Source organism: Moschus berezovskii, chromosome 24 (genome assembly GCF_049115385.1).
Source record: "Moschus berezovskii isolate FMDL1 chromosome 24, NW_MosBer_1.0, whole genome shotgun sequence".
Classification (NCBI taxonomy): domain Eukaryota; kingdom Metazoa; phylum Chordata; class Mammalia; order Artiodactyla; family Moschidae; genus Moschus; species Moschus berezovskii.
The window spans coordinates 1209545-1228724 of record NC_142483.1 but is presented as its reverse complement, the minus strand read 5'-3'; the positions used below and the strand labels follow the sequence as shown (position 1 = coordinate 1228724).

General features: G+C 56.4%; 1 protein-coding gene across 1 annotated transcript in view; it reads left to right on the top strand.

Moving 5' to 3' along the window:
• The window catches only part of RUVBL1 (RuvB like AAA ATPase 1), a 31688-nt gene extending 17235 nt beyond the window's left edge, over positions 1-14453 (top strand). Inside the window, exons 5-11 of the mRNA XM_055413437.2 lie at positions 2085-2174; positions 2899-3048; positions 4582-4645; positions 5672-5870; positions 9712-9814; positions 13193-13284; positions 14065-14453. Coding sequence (XP_055269412.1) covers positions 2085-2174; positions 2899-3048; positions 4582-4645; positions 5672-5870; positions 9712-9814; positions 13193-13284; positions 14065-14224 — 858 coding nt within the window. The 3' untranslated portion in view covers positions 14225-14453. The remainder of the gene's footprint in view (positions 1-2084; positions 2175-2898; positions 3049-4581; positions 4646-5671; positions 5871-9711; positions 9815-13192; positions 13285-14064) is intronic.
• Positions 14454-19180: the final 4727 nt, after the last annotated feature.

Below are 19180 nucleotides of genomic sequence, written 5' to 3'. Positions count from 1 at the left end.
CTGTTGATGTTGTGAAATGGCGCAATCTGATTGTGGCTTTGCCTTATTAATAATAAGGAATAACCTTTTCTTCACAGCACTTATTTATTGTATGTGTCGAGCCCTGGGCTGAGTGCATCAACAAATCTGTGTGTGTGTGTAATTTCCCTTATTTTACAGATAAAAGAGCTCTGAGGCACACGAGGAAGTTAAGCATTTATCCTAGGATCGCACAGCTAGTTAGTGGCGGGGCAGATTCTCCAAGTCCTACTGACTGCTGTCTGTGCTGTAACTTGCTGTGGGACCTTTAGGAGTTACTTGAGCTCTCTGAGGCTCCATTTCCCTATCTGTAGACTGCAGTAGGTTGACCGTATAATGTCTCCATTTTTGCTTTCCTCTGCGATTTTATTGTTCTTTGATTTTGTAAGGTGGTTTCTTGGTCACTGCTTTATGGAGATCATAAAAATGTCACCTCTCCAAAGCACCATTTTTCTTTGTCCTAACAGGGTTTCCATCTCAGGAGCTTGCCTCTGCAAATATCTCTCTTAAACCTCCCCCTCATATCTCCCATTCTGTATTAATTACATTTCTTAGCAGGATCTGCCACCTTTCCAGTAATTACATCTTCAGTCAATTCATTTGAGAAATTAACTGATAGCAAAATGCTTTACACCAAAAAAAGAAAAAAAGAACGTGTACTATCCAATGTGGGATAGATAATAGAAGGCATACAGTTTAAATCTCAGTTATCCATAAAGCTGTTTTGCACAGTTTCTTTAAGAAAATAACAAAGAGGATGAATGTTTTGCTTTCAAAATGAGTACTTCCTCCCACATTGAGCATCTGTGCAAGCTGTTTGGAGAGACGGATGTTTCAGTGTGAAGGACAAGCCTCTGCCTTTATGGAGTGCCACCCTTGTCCCAGCCCTACGTTAGGGACCTGCCACACCCCAGTCTCACTCACAGCAGTGGTCCAGGAGGGTGGAGCCCTGGGCTGCTGTGGTTACTGTCTCTAACAACTTCATTGAGGTCTTGTTTTAAGTAAAATTCACCCATTTTAAGTGCACAACTCAAGGAATTTTAATCGGTTTACAGAGTGGTATAGCTATCATCACAATCCAATTTTAGAACATTTTCATTATCCCAGAAAGAAACCTCATGCCTATTTGCAGTAACATCCCATTCTCACCCCCAGGTCCTGGCAATCACTAATCTACTTTGTTTCTGTATATTTGCCTTTTCTGAACACTTCATAAAAATTAGAATCATACAACATGTGTTCTTTTATGTATGGCTTTTCCTGCTGAGTCCTGGTAAGTTTTTATTCTAATTTTGTTTGAGAGTTGAGAGTAACAGCTCCCCTTGAAGTTTAACAGAGAGAAACATTTCTAAATAAAGACTCCTTACAAAAGATGCTCTCCCAGATTATCGATCACCTAGGTGGCCCGAGTCTGGACAATCTGGAGAAGGCAGCTTTTCCCAGATGTGCTGCTTTTCCTTTCTGGAGATAGAAGCAGTTGGGCCCAAGGAGCAGACACTAGGATTTGAATCCACTGGCTTCAGAGAGATCCTGGTTTTATGTTTCCTTTGAATGAATCGCATCTGTGATGTGATTACGCCTGGGTGCTGTCATGTGGGTGAGGAAAGTGTAGCTCAGAGAGCCTGGTCTAAAACCACAGGCCTGCTGAAGGGCAATCGTGGAGAGTAAACAGGTTCTGTCACTGCCTCTGGTACAGAAAATGCCACCCCGGCCCGAGGTGGGGAGGGCCAAGGACTGCAGCAGGGAGAGCAGTCTCACAAGGGGGCATTAGGGTCTTTGGTCCCATGGACAGCATGGGCCCCACCTGGAAGTGGTCAGAGCTGTGTTTGCCAGTTTGTAGCCTCTTGGGGTGAAGGAAGGAGGCGCTCAGGTCTCCCTTTGTGCCCCTCTCCTGCCTGCTCTCCAGGACACGCAGGCGCTGGAGCCCGCCTCACACAGCCTCACACGCACATTCTTTCTCCACATGGTCACTGACTACCTCAACTCTCATACGGGAAGCTACCTGACAGTTTCTCAGAGTATAATGTGTGCTATAATTCTCTGGTTCACTGTTTTTCTTTTTTAAGCTGGACCCCAGCATTTTTGAAAGTTTGCAGAAAGAGCGAGTAGAAGCTGGAGATGTGATTTACATCGAAGCCAACAGTGGGGCCGTGAAGGTAACACCACAGGAGACCCAGGGGGCGGGAAGTGGCCTTCTCTCTTCCTGGGGTCTGGGGCGTGTGGGATGGGGTTCTGGATCTGCTGCCCCTTTATGTTTAGTCAAGTTTGCTTTCCCTTTATCTGCATTCTTTAACCTTCTCATGATGAAAACAGACAGTCTGTTAGAAAAATACTAAAACCTGTTTGGAAGGGGAGAACAGTGAGGAGGTGAAATAGCGGTAGTCATTTCCAAATTGAAATGTGCAGGGTATTTAATCTTCCTTTTATCTCTTTGGTATTTTCTTCCCAAGATATATGCATGTGGAAAGGAATGCTGCATTAGTATCTGATTTCCAGGGTCCTGTACAGAGTTCCTCACTGTTTAATGGATGAGCATAATACTTCATATCGTGCACTAAATCACCCACCTACAAAAGAGTCTGAGCAGCCCCTCCGTCTCCAGTTAATCTACTGGATTTGCCCTTTATCGGGAATTGCATGCAGTTAAAAACAAGGGGGGGATTCTGGGAGAAAGTGTCGGGTGTCCTCAGCTGGGTTTTTGGAGCCCAGCGATGAGCAGATAGCGCCTTCTCTTGGCAGCAGGGCACCAGGCCACGTTTGGAGTTTGTCAAGGCGGCTGTTGGCTACAGTTGGGACCGGAGACTTTTATCTCGCTCTGAGTGGCATGGGGACTTGGCATTGGGCCTCACCAGGCACTCAGGCTTCTCTCTGTCTCTGTAGAGGCAGGGCAGGTGTGACACCTATGCCACAGAATTTGACCTTGAAGCTGAAGAGTACGTCCCCCTGCCCAAGGGGGACGTGCACAAGAAGAAGGAGATCATCCAGGATGTCACCTTGCATGACTTGGACGTGGCCAACGCACGACCCCAGGTACTGCCCCCCCAGGTCCTGCTGGGCAGCTGGCCGCCGGCCCTGCTAGCGCGGGAGCCTTTTGTGCGCTGGGGGCTCCTGGATGAGCTGTCAGTCTTGCCGCTTCTTAGGGCAGACAGTCCTTTTCTGTCTGTAATGTTCAGCAATTAACATCGACAAGAGCGACGAGGGCCTCCTTTGTTCCAGTTCAGATGCTCTAGTCACAGATGGCTTCCTGCACATTGTTCCTTCTCCCAACCCAGCCTCTGGCCTGAGCTGCCAGCTTCTCCCTGGCTTCCCTCCAGCACTGGCTCGGGCCTGGGATGCTCTGGGTGTGAATGGCGGGGGGCAGGAGTGTTCGTTGAGCCCTTTGCAGGATTTCAGAGAGCCTCACAAAGCAGTCTTCCCCCTGCCCAGCAGAACCCCAGTCTTCCAGCTTTGAGCTGGAGCTGTCCCTGCCCCTCGTGTGAGTAGAAGATGGATGCCTGTGTCCTGATTAATAAAACGTGGGGAAGCGCGGGATAGCTTTCTGCCGTCTCTGGGGAATGTGCGCTTCAGAGAACTGACTCTCTCCCCGCTGGTGGTCTTCGGGTCTGGTTTCCTCTTCGTCCTAAAAGAGGCTATCCCCGCTAGCAAGGGAACAGGCTTTCTAACCTGAAATCCGATCTGTGGGTGTTTTGTCCCTTGGAGCCTTGGCCAAGAAACTGCTGAAGAACCTCTGCTCGGTCTGTGCGACGGCTGTCCCAGACCAGCCTGTGGGAGCCGCTCGCCCGAGTCAGCCCAGGGACTGTTGTTCCAACACTGATTGGCTCAGCTAATGGTTGCTTTGGGTCTTCGGTTTTTCTCTGATTTAGGGCTCTCTGATTTTCTCTTTGCTCCTCTGAAAGGAGGGCGTACTGTCTCCTACCTGGCGGGGCTGTTCTGGGGATCAGATGTCTTTAGCGGTCAGGAAACATCTGCCACCTCTCACTGCTGTGTGTTCAGGGACCACCTGTGTGCCTGGCAGGGCCTGGTAGCCCCAGTGACCATGGAGAGCTGGCTTCTGGCTGCCTGCACGGAGGTGCCGGCAGCTGGAGAGCCTGCCGTGGGGCGGACTGCTGCACCGCCAGGCTGCAGGCCCTGAGCAGCTCTGGCAGCTAGGCCCGGTGAGAGGACACGGCCAGAGTCGCTGCCGCCCCCAGGGCTGGGGCAGCAGGGCGGGCTCGGAGCTTCCTAGGAAGCAGGATGGGATTCCTGGCAGGTGGGCTCGAAGTGAGTCCTGGAGAGTCAGGTCCCCAGGGAAAGGTTGGCAGTCCTGTGGAGTCAGGCAGGCATTCGGGACCTGGAAGAGACATGGCTGGGATGGGGGTTTTGCTACATTCTGGCAGGATGGGGGAGCCTCTTAAAAGTCCTGTGTTGAGAAGCTCCTCAAGTTTCCAGTGCAGTTGCCAGGGGTCTCTGCTGCTCAGGACCCCTGTTGAGTTGACCAGTTGATGAGGGGCCCCGGGAGGTGGTGATGAGGCGTTGCGGCTGTCTTAGGAAGCGAGACTGAATCCTGAGCCTTCTCTTGTGCAGGGGGGACAAGACATCCTGTCTATGATGGGCCAGCTCATGAAGCCCAAGAAGACGGAGATCACAGGTGAGACGAGACGCAGTGCTGGGGGCCTGAGCCTGGCGGTGCGTGGGGTCCTGCCCCACTGACAGCAGGGGCTGCGCTGGATCCTCACGCGCATCCCGAGAGGGAGACAGGCAGTCAGGGGCGCGTCCCGCCTGCAGCGCACTGCCCACTCGCCTCAGTGGCCCCTGCCTGCCTCCCCGGGCAAGGCTGCAGGCTGGCTGCCCCTTTTGGGCCTGTGATTTACCTGCTTCTTTTGCTAACTGTATGCTCCCCTTTTTTCTAATTACCACAGATAGCTTTGTCACTTGAAAACTGTCAATGTTAAAGCTGTTTTCTTTCAAATTTCAGCCAGTGGCACGATGTGAACCCCCAGAGCAGTGTCCTTCTCGTAACATGGCCTTTCCAGCCCTGTCTCATAGCTGTGGCGGAAGGTGTTGGGTGTGTGGGCTGCTCGCTCCTGCTGATTTGGAGAATGAGAGCCGTGACCTTGGACAGTTACTCAGCTTCTGAGATGCTCGTCCCTCTTGGAGCTCTGAGATGGGGCCTCTCCTCAGACCTTGTCATTCTTCACAGGTTTTCCTCCAGACTGGATTCTGAACGCACCCTGTTCCTTCTAGGCGCTTGACTGAAAGTTAATTAACCATAGCTTTGTCACACAGGCCACAAGAAAGGGTCATTTTCTCAGTGTAGCACAGGGAATTTGCATATGAAAACCTCCCACCTTCCAGGCGCTGCTGTGAGATCATAAGGCCAGGTGGGGAGTGTGACAGACCAGACCGGGGTGTGCGCCCTGGTGAAGACGAGCGTTTACAAACTTAACGTGATTTCAGGGGAGTGTGCCAGTGTTCTGGCTTTTCGGTAACATTAGCGCTATTTTCAGATGAAATTGAAGCCTGGAGTGGGGTTGTAGCCTGATGGTGGGGTCACACAGCTCTCACTCAAGCCCAGCTCTAAACTTGGGCTTGGGTTGGATTTGGAGGGAGTGAAGAGAAAGGCGGTCGCCTCCCCACGGCACTGACCCTGCCTATCACCCTCGTCAACTCCTAGATAAACTGCGGGGGGAGATCAACAAGGTGGTGAACAAGTACATTGACCAGGGCGTGGCAGAGTTGGTCCCGGGCGTGCTGTTCGTGGACGAGGTTCACATGCTGGACATCGAGTGCTTCACCTACTTGCACCGGGCGCTCGAGTCCTCCATCGCCCCCATCGTCATCTTCGCGTCCAACCGAGGCAACTGCGTCATCAGGTACCCGGCACCCCCCGGCTCCTAGGCGTCTCCAGGGCCAGCCACCCCACCATGCCACCCGTCGAGGTGGGGAGGAGGGCGCCCTGTTCACTCGGAGGGGAACACTCAGATGGCTTGGTGTACTCCCGCACAGTCACCCTGCTTCTGCATGGGAGGGCTTCCTCGTGCTCACTGGGGTTCCCGTGGGGTAGCTTGGCCATCTGGGTGGAGTGGGCAGAGGAAAGGTCAGGGGGGCCAGCCCTCAGCGACACGGTCTGTGTTGACTTCCGTCCCACGGGAGCTCCCCAAGGTGTGTGTTGCAACTTCACTTTTCAGATGAGGAAACAGAATGACAGCATGGTGTGCCCCTGGCCGCAGATAGGACAAGAACCCAGGCCTCTGATGTGAAGCCTGTCGCTTCTTTCTGGCCCAAACCTTTTCTTGGAGCCACACTGGCACCTCCCCGCCTGATCGCCAAGGCCCACCTTCAAGAAGGGAGCCCAGGGGCGTTCCTGGTGGTCCCGTGGTTAAAATCTGCCTTCACTGCAGCAAGATCGCACATGCTGCGGACAGCTAGGCCTGCACCTTGACTGCTGAGCCCATGCTGGAGCCCACAGGCATGTACTCATCAACAGGGGAGCCACCACAGTGAGGGCTGGGGAGTAGCCCCCACTCAGCGCAGCTAGAGAGCCCACACGCAGCAACAAAAACCCAACTCGGCCAAAGACAAGTAACAGTTTTAGAAAAGGAAGGGCGCCCAGGGGACTCGCCCCCCTCCAGCACCTGAGCGGGCGCCAGTGTGTCAGTAGTTGGCTTCTGGTGCTCTGTGCTCCGTGGGTGTTGGGCCTGCTCCCAGCAGTCTTTGGGCAGGACGGGGTGGCGCAGGGCCCTCGGCAAGCCTGCCGCACAGTGGTAAGGGCAGCAGGGCCCGGAGACTGCATGCTCCTGGCCCAGGGGGAGCGGGAATCTGAAGAGAGACCCCGAGACCATGAATGTCTCAGCACAGAGCTGCAGCCAAAGCGAGTGAGGAGCCCAGACCAACCCAAACCCCAGACCTGCCTCTATAGAGGGGCTTTGTCTCCGCTGAGCTTACACGGAAGCCATGCTGTTGGCTCTGGGGCAGCCCCCATTCAGGTGGCCGTTCTTGCTCAGCATGGGGATTTGTGTGCACGGTGCAAGTGCGGGTGGCAGCATCCTGCAGCCCCTCTTTGAATCCCTGTAGTGCTGAAGTGACTTAGCAGCAGCAGCAGCAGCAGTGCTGTCTTGTTAAGAACACCACTCCTCACCGTCACAGGTATCTTCAGGTCTTGAAGGGAAGGCAGCTTGGACCAGGTCCAGGCCAGCCAGGGCCTGGCTACCTGGGAAGCATCTGGGAATGACACCTGGTCTGGTGAGCCTGGTGTCCGACCACACAGACCCCATGTGTGTTTTCTGGACTTTGCTTTGGTGGGGCCTGGCTTCAGTGTGACAGCGGGCAGACAGGCCCAGCCTGGACAGATGGCGCCCCCTGCTGAGGGAGCCACGCGGCCAGAGCCGATCCCCGCCAAGAGCTGGGCCGAGAGCTCTCAGGATCAGAGTCTTCTTCGTCTCATGCCATCTAGGGAAAAAAGAGGCACGAGAGGGTGGCCCTGACCTCTGAACCCACCCAGTGGGGCCTGGGGAACTTGGCCCCAGACCCATCCAGAAGGATGTGTGTTCCAGAAACCATTTTCTCTAATACATTGTCTGAAAGAAACTTTGTATCTAAGAGTCAGAGCTTGAACACATTTCCACAGTCTTTGGTCTTTAATTCCTGAGAAGTGCTTAGTATTTTTAAGCAGAGGGTTTTTTTTTTTTGTTTTTCTCCTGTTTAAATTTTTGGTTTTATGGACTCAAAACTGTAAGAAAAACTTTTAACACATATTGATAAATTCTGTTCCTTTGTGTTTTTTTCCCTAATCTTTTTTTTCTTTAGACTTTTTATATTTACTATCTCTGAAATGAAGATAATTTATCATGAGTGTTGTAGAATTGGGGATATTTTAAGATGGCAAATTGAGATCTTTTAAACTTTTCCCAGGAGAATATCTAAATAGGTTTTAAAAAGAGAAACATACAGCCTAAACAGAATTAAATAACTGAAAATTAAGTATAGTTTTTAAAGGTTATTTTGTTTAATATGACAATTACAGGTATACCAAATACTAAGATTTTAATCTTGATAGAATTTTATCTTTATAATTCTTTATTATTATTTTTAGAAACATTTGTTGGTGAAAAAGATTTTTTCTAATGGTATCTTAATATTTTGTATTTGCTACTAGTCTGTTTCCTTTTTTGTTTGAAAAGGTCTTAATTATTTTTAAGTATTAGATTTAACAATTATTAATGTAGCTTTTTTTTTTTTTTTCATTGTGGTAAAACGCATATAACATAGTTTGCCGTTTTAGTTATTTTTAAGTGTGCAGCTCAGTGCTGTTAATTACACTCACAGTATTGTGTAGCTGTCACCACCATTTCTCTGCAGAACTTTGCATCACCTTGACAGAAACTCTCCCCACTAAGCAGTAAGTCCCATTCCCTTCCCCCAGACCCTGGTAACCTCTGATCTACCCTACTTCTGTGCATTTGTCTCTTCTGCGTGTTTCCTGTAGGTGGAATCATACGGTGTTTGCCCTTCTGTGGCTGACTTCTTTCATTTACCATTACATTTTCAAGGTTCACCCTATTGTCGCATGTGTCCACAACATTTTATACTTGCAGTAATCAGTATACATTTACACTTCAACTGACTGGATAGAATGGCAACAGGTATTCTTTTACTGAAGCTATATTTCTAGAATGTTTGCTTATATAGGAAACCAAGTATTCTGATACTGAAAGTTAAAGCTAAGTGACCTGCTTTTTTACTTGGTTGTGTTGATGACTGATGACCATTGACTGCAGTTGGTCAAGTTGGGGAGGCCAGAATTGGGGGCCTGCTGCTGTGGCTTCCTAAAGTGGAGGCAGGAGCCCCCGGCTCAGCTCACTGGGCTTCCAGACATGGCTGAAGCCTGGCACATGTGCCACAGGGTCTGCCCAGCACACAGCCCATTGGGAGCTGGTGCTGTTCAACCCAGTGGGGTGGCCATTCATTGGTTTGACTAAGGATTCAAGAGAGAGACAGGCAAAGGATATGATTGGACAGTTCCCAAAAAGAAATAAAATAACTAATGAACATAAGGGAAGGCATTCAAATGATTCATTAATAATCAAGGAAATGCAAATTGAGGTGTTAGACCTTCCTTTTCCTAGATCTTTAAGCAGCAAACTATTAGACTGCTCAGTGCTGGCTGCAGTATAGTGGGGCCAGATCGCTCATGTGGCTGCAAAAGTTAACACATTCCTTCGTTCATCCGTTCATGTGTTTAGGGAGATATTCAGGGTTGTGTCAGGTTCTGTGAGAGATGCTGAGGAAATGTTCATGGCAGTATGCCTAAAACACCAGTAATTATAACAGCAACAACGAGGAACAACTACATGGACGCCCAGTAGTTTGGGTCAAGTGACACTTGTCACGGGCTATTAATACTGAAACAACATGGACCAAAGCAAAACAAAAAAATCTACATACTTAGTATAACTTAAGAAAATTTGGCAGATACCTATATGAACATTTTTAATGTGATTTCAGTTGGCTTTTTCCCTCCTCCCCCAATTTCCTGTGGTGTTGATATTTGCAAAAATAATGACATGGTTTCTGATGCCACCTGAGTTAGCCTGTGTCCTCTGTGGACCTGCTTCCGACAGGATGAGAACTAGCTGCTTTGTTATCACCGAGGCCTCAGCCATGTTTCCACTGTCCAGAGAGGCCTGAGTGATGTGGAACTTGTCGGCCTTGCAGGGGCACAGAGGATATCACCTCTCCTCATGGCATCCCTCTCGACCTTCTGGACCGAGTGATGATCATCCGGACAATGCTGTACACCCCGCAGGAGACGAAACAGGTGGGCAGCCCCGCTCCCGCCCTCTTCTCCCCGCCTTGCTTGCCCTCCAGGTCCCTGACACCGAGCAGGATGGCGCCCGTGAGTGGCCCTGGTCCCCCAGCGCCCCCCACGGAGCTGCCGGCCGCGGGCATGTCTCAGTGCTCCCAAGCCTTGGCCCACCTGAATGACACGTGAGCCAACGGGGCATTGCCTCCAGTGCCCCAGAACTGCAGCTGCTAGAGTCCTGGTGGGCCTCTCTTCTGCTCCATCCCGTCTGGTAACCTTAGGACAGGGACAGTGGGAAAACCAACTGGAGGACCGCCAGTAAGGAGGGCCCAGCTCTGAGAGAGAGGCTGCAGAGCACCACTCAGGGATAGGCCCACTCAGGGATAGGCCCACCAGAGCCCACAGCAGCCTGGCTCCGGCAGGCAGAGCCCAGGTCCCAGCGGAGGGCGTGTGGGTGAGGGTCGTGGAGTGACGCTCACAGGAGAGGCGCGCAGGGGAGCACTGAGCTCAGGGCCCACACGGCGCCTCGGCCTGTGCTGAATCAGGAGGTGACGGGCCTCTCGGGACTGGCCCCGTCCCCAGGGCGCAGCCCCAGCTCTCCGTCCAGAGTCGGAGCTGCAACCATGTGCCCGCAGCGCCCACAGCCTTGGCAGCCCCGTCCCTCCTGGGCCTGCCGAGCCGTCCTCTCCCCCTATGCTGGCTGAGCCCTGAGTGGCGATTCCAGGACACAAAGCCGGCCATGTGCTGCGGGGCCCAGCCATCTGCTCTGCCTACCCTGACCCCAGACAGTCTTGCTGGGGCATAGGTCTCTCACTGTGGGTCAGCGTATGGCCACGGCTGGGGACCTGGAGTGGCCCAGGGCTGCACTGACATCCTGGTGGCTCTGCCAGACCCTCTCCTCCCAGAGCCCTCCCTTGGATGGTGTACTGAGTCGTTCGGTCCTGTCACTCGAGGTAGGGAGGACAGTTAGTACTGATGTTCTTGAAGAGCGGGTGCTGAGACGCAGACTGGTTAGCTTGCCCAGGTTCCCACGGCCCCTCTGTGGCAGGACTGGGACCCAGGCCGCCTCATCTTGAAGCCCCTTGCCTGGCGTCTCTGCCCCCAGCCTCCTCCCCGTGAGAAATGTCCCATCTGGGAGGGAGGCTCTGTGGCGGTTGGTCAGCAGGCCGCTCCTTTCGGAGCTCAGAGGGCCTCTCCTGGACCCTCCCCAGCAGCCCTCCCGCCTGCCTGTGGCCTGTCTGGCCTGGCCCTGCGTGTCTTGTTGACCAGTGCCCAGGAGTGCCCATGATGTGTAGAGCCAGAGCTCTCCCTGCATGACCAGCATGGATCGGACACCCAGGTGGTTGTAGCCTATGGCAGCAGCTGGGTAGGAGATGGGGTCCGTGGCTAGAGGCCTTGTCCCCACATAGTAGTGGTCTCTTGCTCTTGGATGAATGCTAGGTTGAAGCCAAGGCTTTCACTGACTAGGAGCAGAGCAAAAGCAGAGGGGAAATCAGTCCCTTCCTCACCCCGACTGTTGTGGCTGGGGCAGCGCCCTGCACCCCATAGCGCTTCATGGCTGAGTGGTGTCCTCTGTAGGCCTCCGCCTCTGCTCACAGGACAAGCGCTCCCTTCTCTCGGGGCCGTTGGGAGGCCCCAGGGGAGAGTGCGGGAACTCAGGGAGGAGTGACTGCTGCTCACAGGCTCCTCACAGCGGCTTTCAGTGACCAGGGCTCCAGGCTGGCATCGCAAGATCAGCCAGCCAGCCTCTGTGGCTTCGTTTCCACCCGGAGCACACTGCCCTACTCCCCCAGCACGTGCATGCTGCCCCAGGGTCCACAGGCTCAGTGGGGGGCCTCTCCTCGGGCTTTCCCTTGGGCGAGGAGATGACAGACCAGCTCCAGGACAAGCCTGACTTTGCTCATGCCGTTCAGGGGACAGTCTCAGCGGGTTTTTTAAAAACAAAGTGATGTAACTTGTGTACTCTGCCACCAGCACCGACACCCTCATAAACTATCCCTTGCAGGTTATTAAATGATTAAAGATCTAATTTATGAACTGTCACTGGTGAGCGGTCTGGAGCAGGAGCTCCTGGCATTGCTGTGACCTGCTCCAGGCAGAGTGAGAACACAGCGTCCCTGACACCCTCCAGTGTCGGCCGCTCGGGCTGGGCTCTCCCCACCAGGCTCCAGGACCCCGTGTCCACATCTCCCTAGAGTTCCCCAGGGCCCCAGGGACTTCCTCATGGCAGACCCAGCTGTTGGCGAGAAGCTCTTTGTACTGGAAAGTGCAGAGTGCCCTGCTCTGACGGGCGTGACCGGAGGGGCATCCTTTGGCGGGAGCCTCCCGCCCCTGCTTTCCCCGCCGTCCACGTGCCCGTCTGGTGACTTCTCTGCTCAGCTGCACTTCCTGCAGCGCCCAGATGGGCCCCTCGTGCACATAGATGCTTTGGACTGAGATCACACCTGGCAGCCCCCGGCTGAACCAATGTTTGATGGGGCCAGCGCAGCATTTGTGAAGTGTTTAAATAAGTGGACAGCATTTTAGCGCTCGGGACATTTCTTACAAAAGCCTGAATTGAGACCTTCCTGCCAGCACCTGGCCCTTGGCCCTGGCGGCACTGCTTACTGCAGAGGGGCTGCCTTCCAATCCACCTTGCCCCTGCCCGCTCACCGCTCAAGTCTGCGGGACCTGCTTCCGAGCAGGGTCTTCCCTGCTGACAGCTCCTAACCCTCTGGTCCCTCTGCCCTGGTGACGCTTTAGCCTGGGGCTCGCTCTTTCCCACTTCTGTGGCTGGTACGTTTTTATGGCTTTAATTTAAACAAGGGCTTCTTGATATCTTGTTTACGAAGCTGCCAGAGTGAAAAATTCCTGTATTATACGAGGCTCGACGTCCCTGAGTTATCTCAGCTACACAACACGCAGCATCGTTACCCTGCTGCCCCTTATCACTCAGCGCTGCCGCGCGGCCAGGGTCCCAGCGCCATGCATGCTGCCGCCCCACCCAGCCTGCCTCCCGCCAGCCCCCGGATCTTCAGTGCACACGCGCCAGCCTCTTCTTGACAGACCTGATACCGCCCAGTGATGTTATGAGGGCTGATGAATCTTTAAAAGTAACTTTTAAGTTTATTTAACCGTCATTTGTCAGGCAGAGAAAAAGTGTCTTTCCTTGCCGACGTGCTTACAGGCGGTGATGCTCGCCCTGGGGAGGGAGGTTGGCTGCTCTGAGGGGCAGGGCGAGGAGGTACCAGCTGCTTCCTTGTGGGCTTGTGGCTGCATCCCAAGGGGTGTGAGGCCTGCAGTGCCCACAGAGGTGGCTTTGCTCCGCCCGCCCGGGTTGGGCCTCTATGCTCTCAGAAGGTGGGACGAGAATGCTGAGGTCGGCCGCTGTTGATCACAGTTTTTCTCCCAAAGATCATTAAGATCCGAGCCCAGACAGAAGGGATCAACATCAGTGAGGAGGCGCTGAACCACCTGGGGGAGATCGGTACCAAGACCACTCTGAGGTGAGCTGGCCCCATCTGGATGGGGTCCCAGCCCAGCCCAGGGCCAGAACGGCCCGCTGGCGGTGTTGGGAAAGCTGAGCAGCAGGCAAGTCCTCCGTCCCTGAGATGGTCCCCCTGCCCAGCGGCCCCCCTGCAGCCCCGACGCCTGTCTGGTGGGCGGGGAGGAGCGCCGACAGAGGCGGCTGTCCTGACTGCTCCCAGCGGCCAGAAGCCGGTTGCTGTGGAGGGTGCCCCTCAGTGTCCTGATTCCTTCCTGTGAGTCACAGCTTCTCAGTGCTTAGCCCGGCCCCATTTGCCTTGGCATCGGCTCCTCACTTCTAAGGGGGACGCAGAGCTGCAAGCTGGCTGGGTGGTGCAGTGCGTGCAGAAGCGTAGGATGTCCTCGCCTTTGGATGGCGCACGTGCTCTCAGGGGCACGTCTTCCTTTCCTGCCATGTGCCCTGCCTCATCTGGACCCTGGCATTTCCTCCCCACCACTGTGTGCACCCCGGTTTGCGGGCCCTTTCCAGGAGCGCGGGTGCTTCTTGCTGGAGCACTTCAGGCGGTGACAGATTCAGGCAGTGGGGTTTACAGTGTGTTGGTGACTTCTGGCTCCTCTGGTGGGGCGGTGGGTCCAGCTTTCTGGGAAGTGACCACTGTCCTTGTCTGCCGCGTCTGCAGCAGCTGGCACGAGCTCCTGGGGCTCATCAGTGCTCCTCCTGGCATGGGGAGGGGCTCCTGCCCATGGCCCCACTCACCCCTGCCCATGGCCCCGACTCACCCCTGCCCTGGCCACTCTAGGTACGCAGTGCAGCTGCTGACCCCGGCCAACCTGCTGGCCAAGATCAACGGGAAGGACGGCATTGAGAAGGAGCACGTGGAGGAGATCAGCGAGCTCTTCTACGACGCCAAGTCCTCGGCCAAGATCCTGGCCGACCAGCAGGACAAGTACATGAAGTGAGGCGACTGAGGGCCTCTGCCAGGGGACTGCGGTCAGCCAGGCTCCGGTCCAGCCATGGACAGGAGGCTCCAGCCACGCTGGATTCTGTCCCCACCCAGGCGGACAGCAGCGCTGTGAGGTCGGCGTGGAAATGTTTCCTTTAAATGATTGTAACTTTTCCCATGGCTGCATGGAAGGAACCCTGCCGCTGGTATATTTTCTAATAAATCCTGATAGGTTATTTTGATGACATCTGACTCCCTTAATTTTTAAAAAGGAACCTTTGTGTTTTGGAGCAGCTGGAGAGGTAGAGGACTGTGACGACGGCCCGGGATCCCTGGCCGGCAGCGCCTCGCAGCCATGTGGCGTGTGTGCTGGGCCCATGGCGCATGCCCTGTGCCGTGTGCACGTGTCCCCGGCGGTCTGCTGCCCTCTGTCCACCCCGAGCCGCCCAGCGCCCACACCACATTCTGGCGCCACATCTGTGGCTCCCTCGTCTCTGATGACCCGGACGGTTTTGAGGAGTGCTGGTCAGGTACTCTGTCGTATCGCCCTTAGTGGGGCTGGTTTGGTGTTTTTCTCATGATTAAGCTGGGATTAAGGGTCATTGGGAGAAAGAGCACAGGTCAAGGGCCGTTTCCATCATGTCCTGTCAGCTGTGCCCGCTGGTGGGACTCCTGGCTGTCGTGCTGACCTGGGTCCCCGGGTCCGGGCTGTGCCGTCGGCTTTCTCTGCCTGCCTTCCTCACCGTCCTCCTTGGAAGTCCAGCCCTCCCAGAGGGGTGGCACCTTCACTTCGCCTCCTGGAGGCTGAGTGTCTTTGCCCCTGAGATCATGTTCTTGTTTGTATCAGGGTGGATGTCTGGACCTTTTATTATTTACTTGGCTGCACTGGGTCTTGGTTGCGGCATAGAGTCCCCCAGCCAGGGCTTGAACACGGCCCCTGTACTGGGAGCACTGAGTCTTGGCCACTGGGCCACCAGGGGAGCCCCTGGAGTTTTATTACATCCTTTGGGGTTATAACCCGCTACGACGTCATTTTGTTGCTCCAGTTGTTCAGCTTTGACCACTGGGATCCCTTTGAGTTGGACCCTGTGTCCCTGAGCCATGCCCCTATCACTGGGACGATGTCTTTTGTCAGGCCCTGGGAGGGAGGGCCCGCGGAGTGTGGGCAGACTCCGCCTGGGTGTCCTTGCCGGAAGGAGGAACACGGCGCGCTCTGCCCGGCCGGCTCTAGTCCCTGCGCCTGCTGCTCACCAGAGGCGGGGCTCAGCACAGGAGCAGCGCCTCACGGGCAGGGTCTCCGGGTGCTTTCGTGTGCACGACAGGGGACCCGCCGAGTCGGGAATCTTGAGCACCACTGTAAGTTACCCTGCACGCACCCGGTCACCGGAGCCTGAGCGGGAATCCAGGCAGGCGGGCGGAGTGCCGGGGTCCTCGAACTCCCACTGCCAGCGTGGGTCTTGTGTGGGCCCTGCTGCTCCCCAGCATGGGGGTTCTGAGGTGGGGGGTGTGAGGGAAGTGGGCACAGGGAGGGGTGGTGGGGTGCTTCCTGAGGCCAGGGCCATGCGCGCTGGCCTGAACTGGCTACCCCTCTCCCCTGAGTCCGCGCCCACATCTCTGGTCTCCCAGCTTAAGCCTGGACCCACAGAAGCATGAACCGCAGATGAAGACGCGGCGACAGCTCGCCCTGTTGGCCGCGATGCTGTGCGCCTCCTCCGCGTGCTCGCAGCAGCCCCCCAGGATTGGACTGGGGGGTCCCTTGCCCAGCTAGTGACGATTGGGCAGGTGGTTGGAGGCTGTGCTCCTCAGTGTGCCGAGCGGTCGCGGGGTGGGCCCTCGAGCCCTGGGGAGGATGGGCGTGTGTGTTCACTGCCCCCTGTTCAGACTCCCCAGGTCTCCTGGCCTTGGTGGTGCCCAGAGAGATGGCCTGCTCGTCCGTCGGCACTCACAGTGAGGGAGACGGGTCTGGACAGGTAGGAAGGCTGGGTTATTTTAATTTCCCTCCTATTTTTACCAGCAAAGCTTGTGATTATTACATTAATCTTCCAGGTGAAGTTTTTACGATCAATCCCTTGCCGACTATGAGAAGTTTCTCCATCCATTACCAAGAGGGAAACAGACCCTGGTAGGGAGGGAAATATTTGTTACATCTTATCTGGCTGACACACAATCTACCAACAATTACAGCAGCCCCATTTTTTGCACTATTTCAGCTCCGACGTGAAAAATTGTTGTAATATTAACGTGAGGCAGGGAGAGGGCTGTTGGTAGGAAGTGGCTAATCTTCCATGCTCTGGTCCCAGGTTGTCCTGGGTGCCTTCCAGCAAGCCAGATGGGTGAGCTGCCTGTATCCCGCTCCCTGCTCCTGTGCTAATGGCCAGGAATGCGAGTGAGGGCCCGGGGCCTGAGGGCTTAGAAGGGGCGTCTCTGCTTCCTTTTTCCCAGCGCACGTCTCTTCACCGCCACACCTCTTAGCTTACACCCCCAAGAGTGGTTCTGAGAGGATACTGGTTTTCAGAACTTAACAGGTGATGGCGACTTCTTGGCTAGCAGACCTTTCTCAACCGTCTTTCTAATAAAATGGAGTGCCACAGTGGTGGGGGTGCGTTCCCTGATGGCCCCCCACCACCGTCTCAGACCCTGCAGGCATTGCCCAGGAGAGCAGCAGACATGGGTGCCCCACAGCATCTGCACCAGCCTGAGCAGCGCCTGCTCTGGAGGGTTCCGGCAGGTGGGCAGGAGCAGGGGTCCGGGGGGCCCGGCAGGCAGGGGCGCAGCTTAGGTTGTCTTTGACCCTTGCCCTTGATCCCTCTGGTTCTTGAGGTTTGGTTTGGAAAATGGGTTGGTTGCGGACTTGGGGCATCTGGTATGGCTGTATCAGGCACTCCATTTATTGAGATTCAGTGAAGAGTCCCGACCCCTGTCCCTCTTGGAGGAGGAGGAGGCCACACTTCATCCAACAGGAGCCAGAAATGGCTGGGCGCTGGGCCCTGCCCCTCCCGGTCCCGACAGCTCGTCCTGGGAAGGCTGGAGGTCCTCTGCAGCTGGACCCGTCAGTTAGGCCCACAGGCTGGAGAGTGGAGAGAGCCGGCAGGGGTCTGGGCCTTTTCCTCAATGTCCACTACTCCCAGGAAGCGTGTGCCGGCCCTCGCTGCCCCCTGGCCCCCTCCTCAGTGAGGTGCAGTCAGGGCTGGGCAACGGGGATGGGGGCGCTGGTTTCCGGCTTCGTCCCAGCCTAGCCCTGCCCTTTGGCGTCTGGAAACAGGCCCGCTGGGAGTAGAACGGGGTCCACTCGTCCAGTCCTTATCCTGCGTCCGTTCCCTGGGGACAGCAGGTACCGGGGAAGAGGTGCCGGGGCCGCCGCAGGGCTGGCTGTCGCCGGCTGGCCCTGTCACCCCGGCCGTCACTCGCGGCAGGCGCGGTGATTAATGGCCAGGCCGCGCCGCCCGGGCCGCCGTCAGCGCGCGTCTGCGGCGATGGATGCGCTGTCAGGCGCCGGCCCGCGCTGACCCCTGCCCGGCCGGCGCGATCAATGGGCGGCGCGCGCGGCGGCTGGGCCGGCGCGATAAGATGCGCCGCCGGGCGCCCGCCGGCCGCCCGCTCGACACCGCCGTCGCCGTGTGATTAATGGGGACGCGGCGGTGCGGGGGGCGCGCGCGCGCGGGGCCGGCGGTCCCAGGACACGCGTGCGCCGCCCTGCGCGAGGGCTGGGCGCGGGGACCGCCGTTGCCTCCGCCCGCGGGCCGCCGGCCTCTCCGCGGGGCCCCGCGGTCTGGCCCGATCGCCTGCGTTCTCCCCTGGCCCCGTGCGCGAGGGCGTACACGGGCTCCAGACAGCCCGCCGCACGCGGCCGGGCAGGAGCGCGAGCCGGCGCTGCGGGGGCGGCCGGGAGCGCTTCCCCGAGGAGGTGACGGGGGCGAGCAGCGGCCGGGCTCGCTCCAGGCCCCGCTTGCCCTTTCCGGGGTCTCTGCAGCCGGCCGGCCGCGCGCCCCCCGCCTCTGCGAGGCCACGGCGCCCCCACGCGGCGCTCGCGCACGGCGCCGCCGCCCCGTCCCGCCTCAGCCGGGGTGGCCAAGGCCGGCGGCTGGGTCCGACCCTCCTGCCCCACTATGGAGACGAGCCCACGGAGGGGCAAGGAAGGAGCGTGGGTCCAAGGGAACCGCACTCAACCCGGCTTTTGATTTTAACATTCTCCCTTGCCTCCTGCCATCAGCCGCCTTCTGCTTTCTAGCATTTTTATTAGGGAGACTTTGCGCCTCCGCTCCTTTGCACTTTTCTCGTTTTTATCCATTTTCATGTACATACCGTTCAGGGCAGTGCGATGCCCACCCCCTCCTCCCCCGGGTCTGTTTCAGGGCAGGGGAGTTGGGGGGCACAGCCCAAGGGTCCCCATAGGACTGTCTGGAATCGGGCGCTAGCAGGGGTTGACTCCAGTGCAGAGCCTTCTGCTGACCCTTGGACAGGAACACACGCCCACCCATTTCCCCTGCACGAGCTTCTTAAGGACTTAGCCTGGTGGGGAACTGGGCCCAGTTAAGGCCTTCGGCAGGAGCAGGCCAAGGAGGGTGTGGGACAGGCAGGGGTGGAGGGCGGCAGTGGGCCTGGAGCAGGGTGGCTGGGCGCACCCCAGGAGGCTCCTACGTGGAGGGGTGGGCGGCCTTCCCCAGGCACCCCCTCCTTGCCCCGCAGAGAGCCCACCCTCCAGGAAAGTCCCCGAGTGGGGAGTGAGGGCAGGGGGCTCCAGGGCTCTGTTCTGCCATAGGTGGAGCCCAACTGCCAGGCGGGGAGGGTTGCCACGCTCCGCCAGGGAGGAGCTCCTCTAATGGAGTTTTGGGGGGTCGTGACGGGGCACCCTGCCTGTCTTTATGCTTCAGTGCCGGCTTCCACAGGCCAGGCCCAAGCACCTGTCCCTCCAAGGGTCCCAGGGTCCAACCTGCCTTGCTGGCACACCCCTTGAGATGTTTCCTGGATGAGG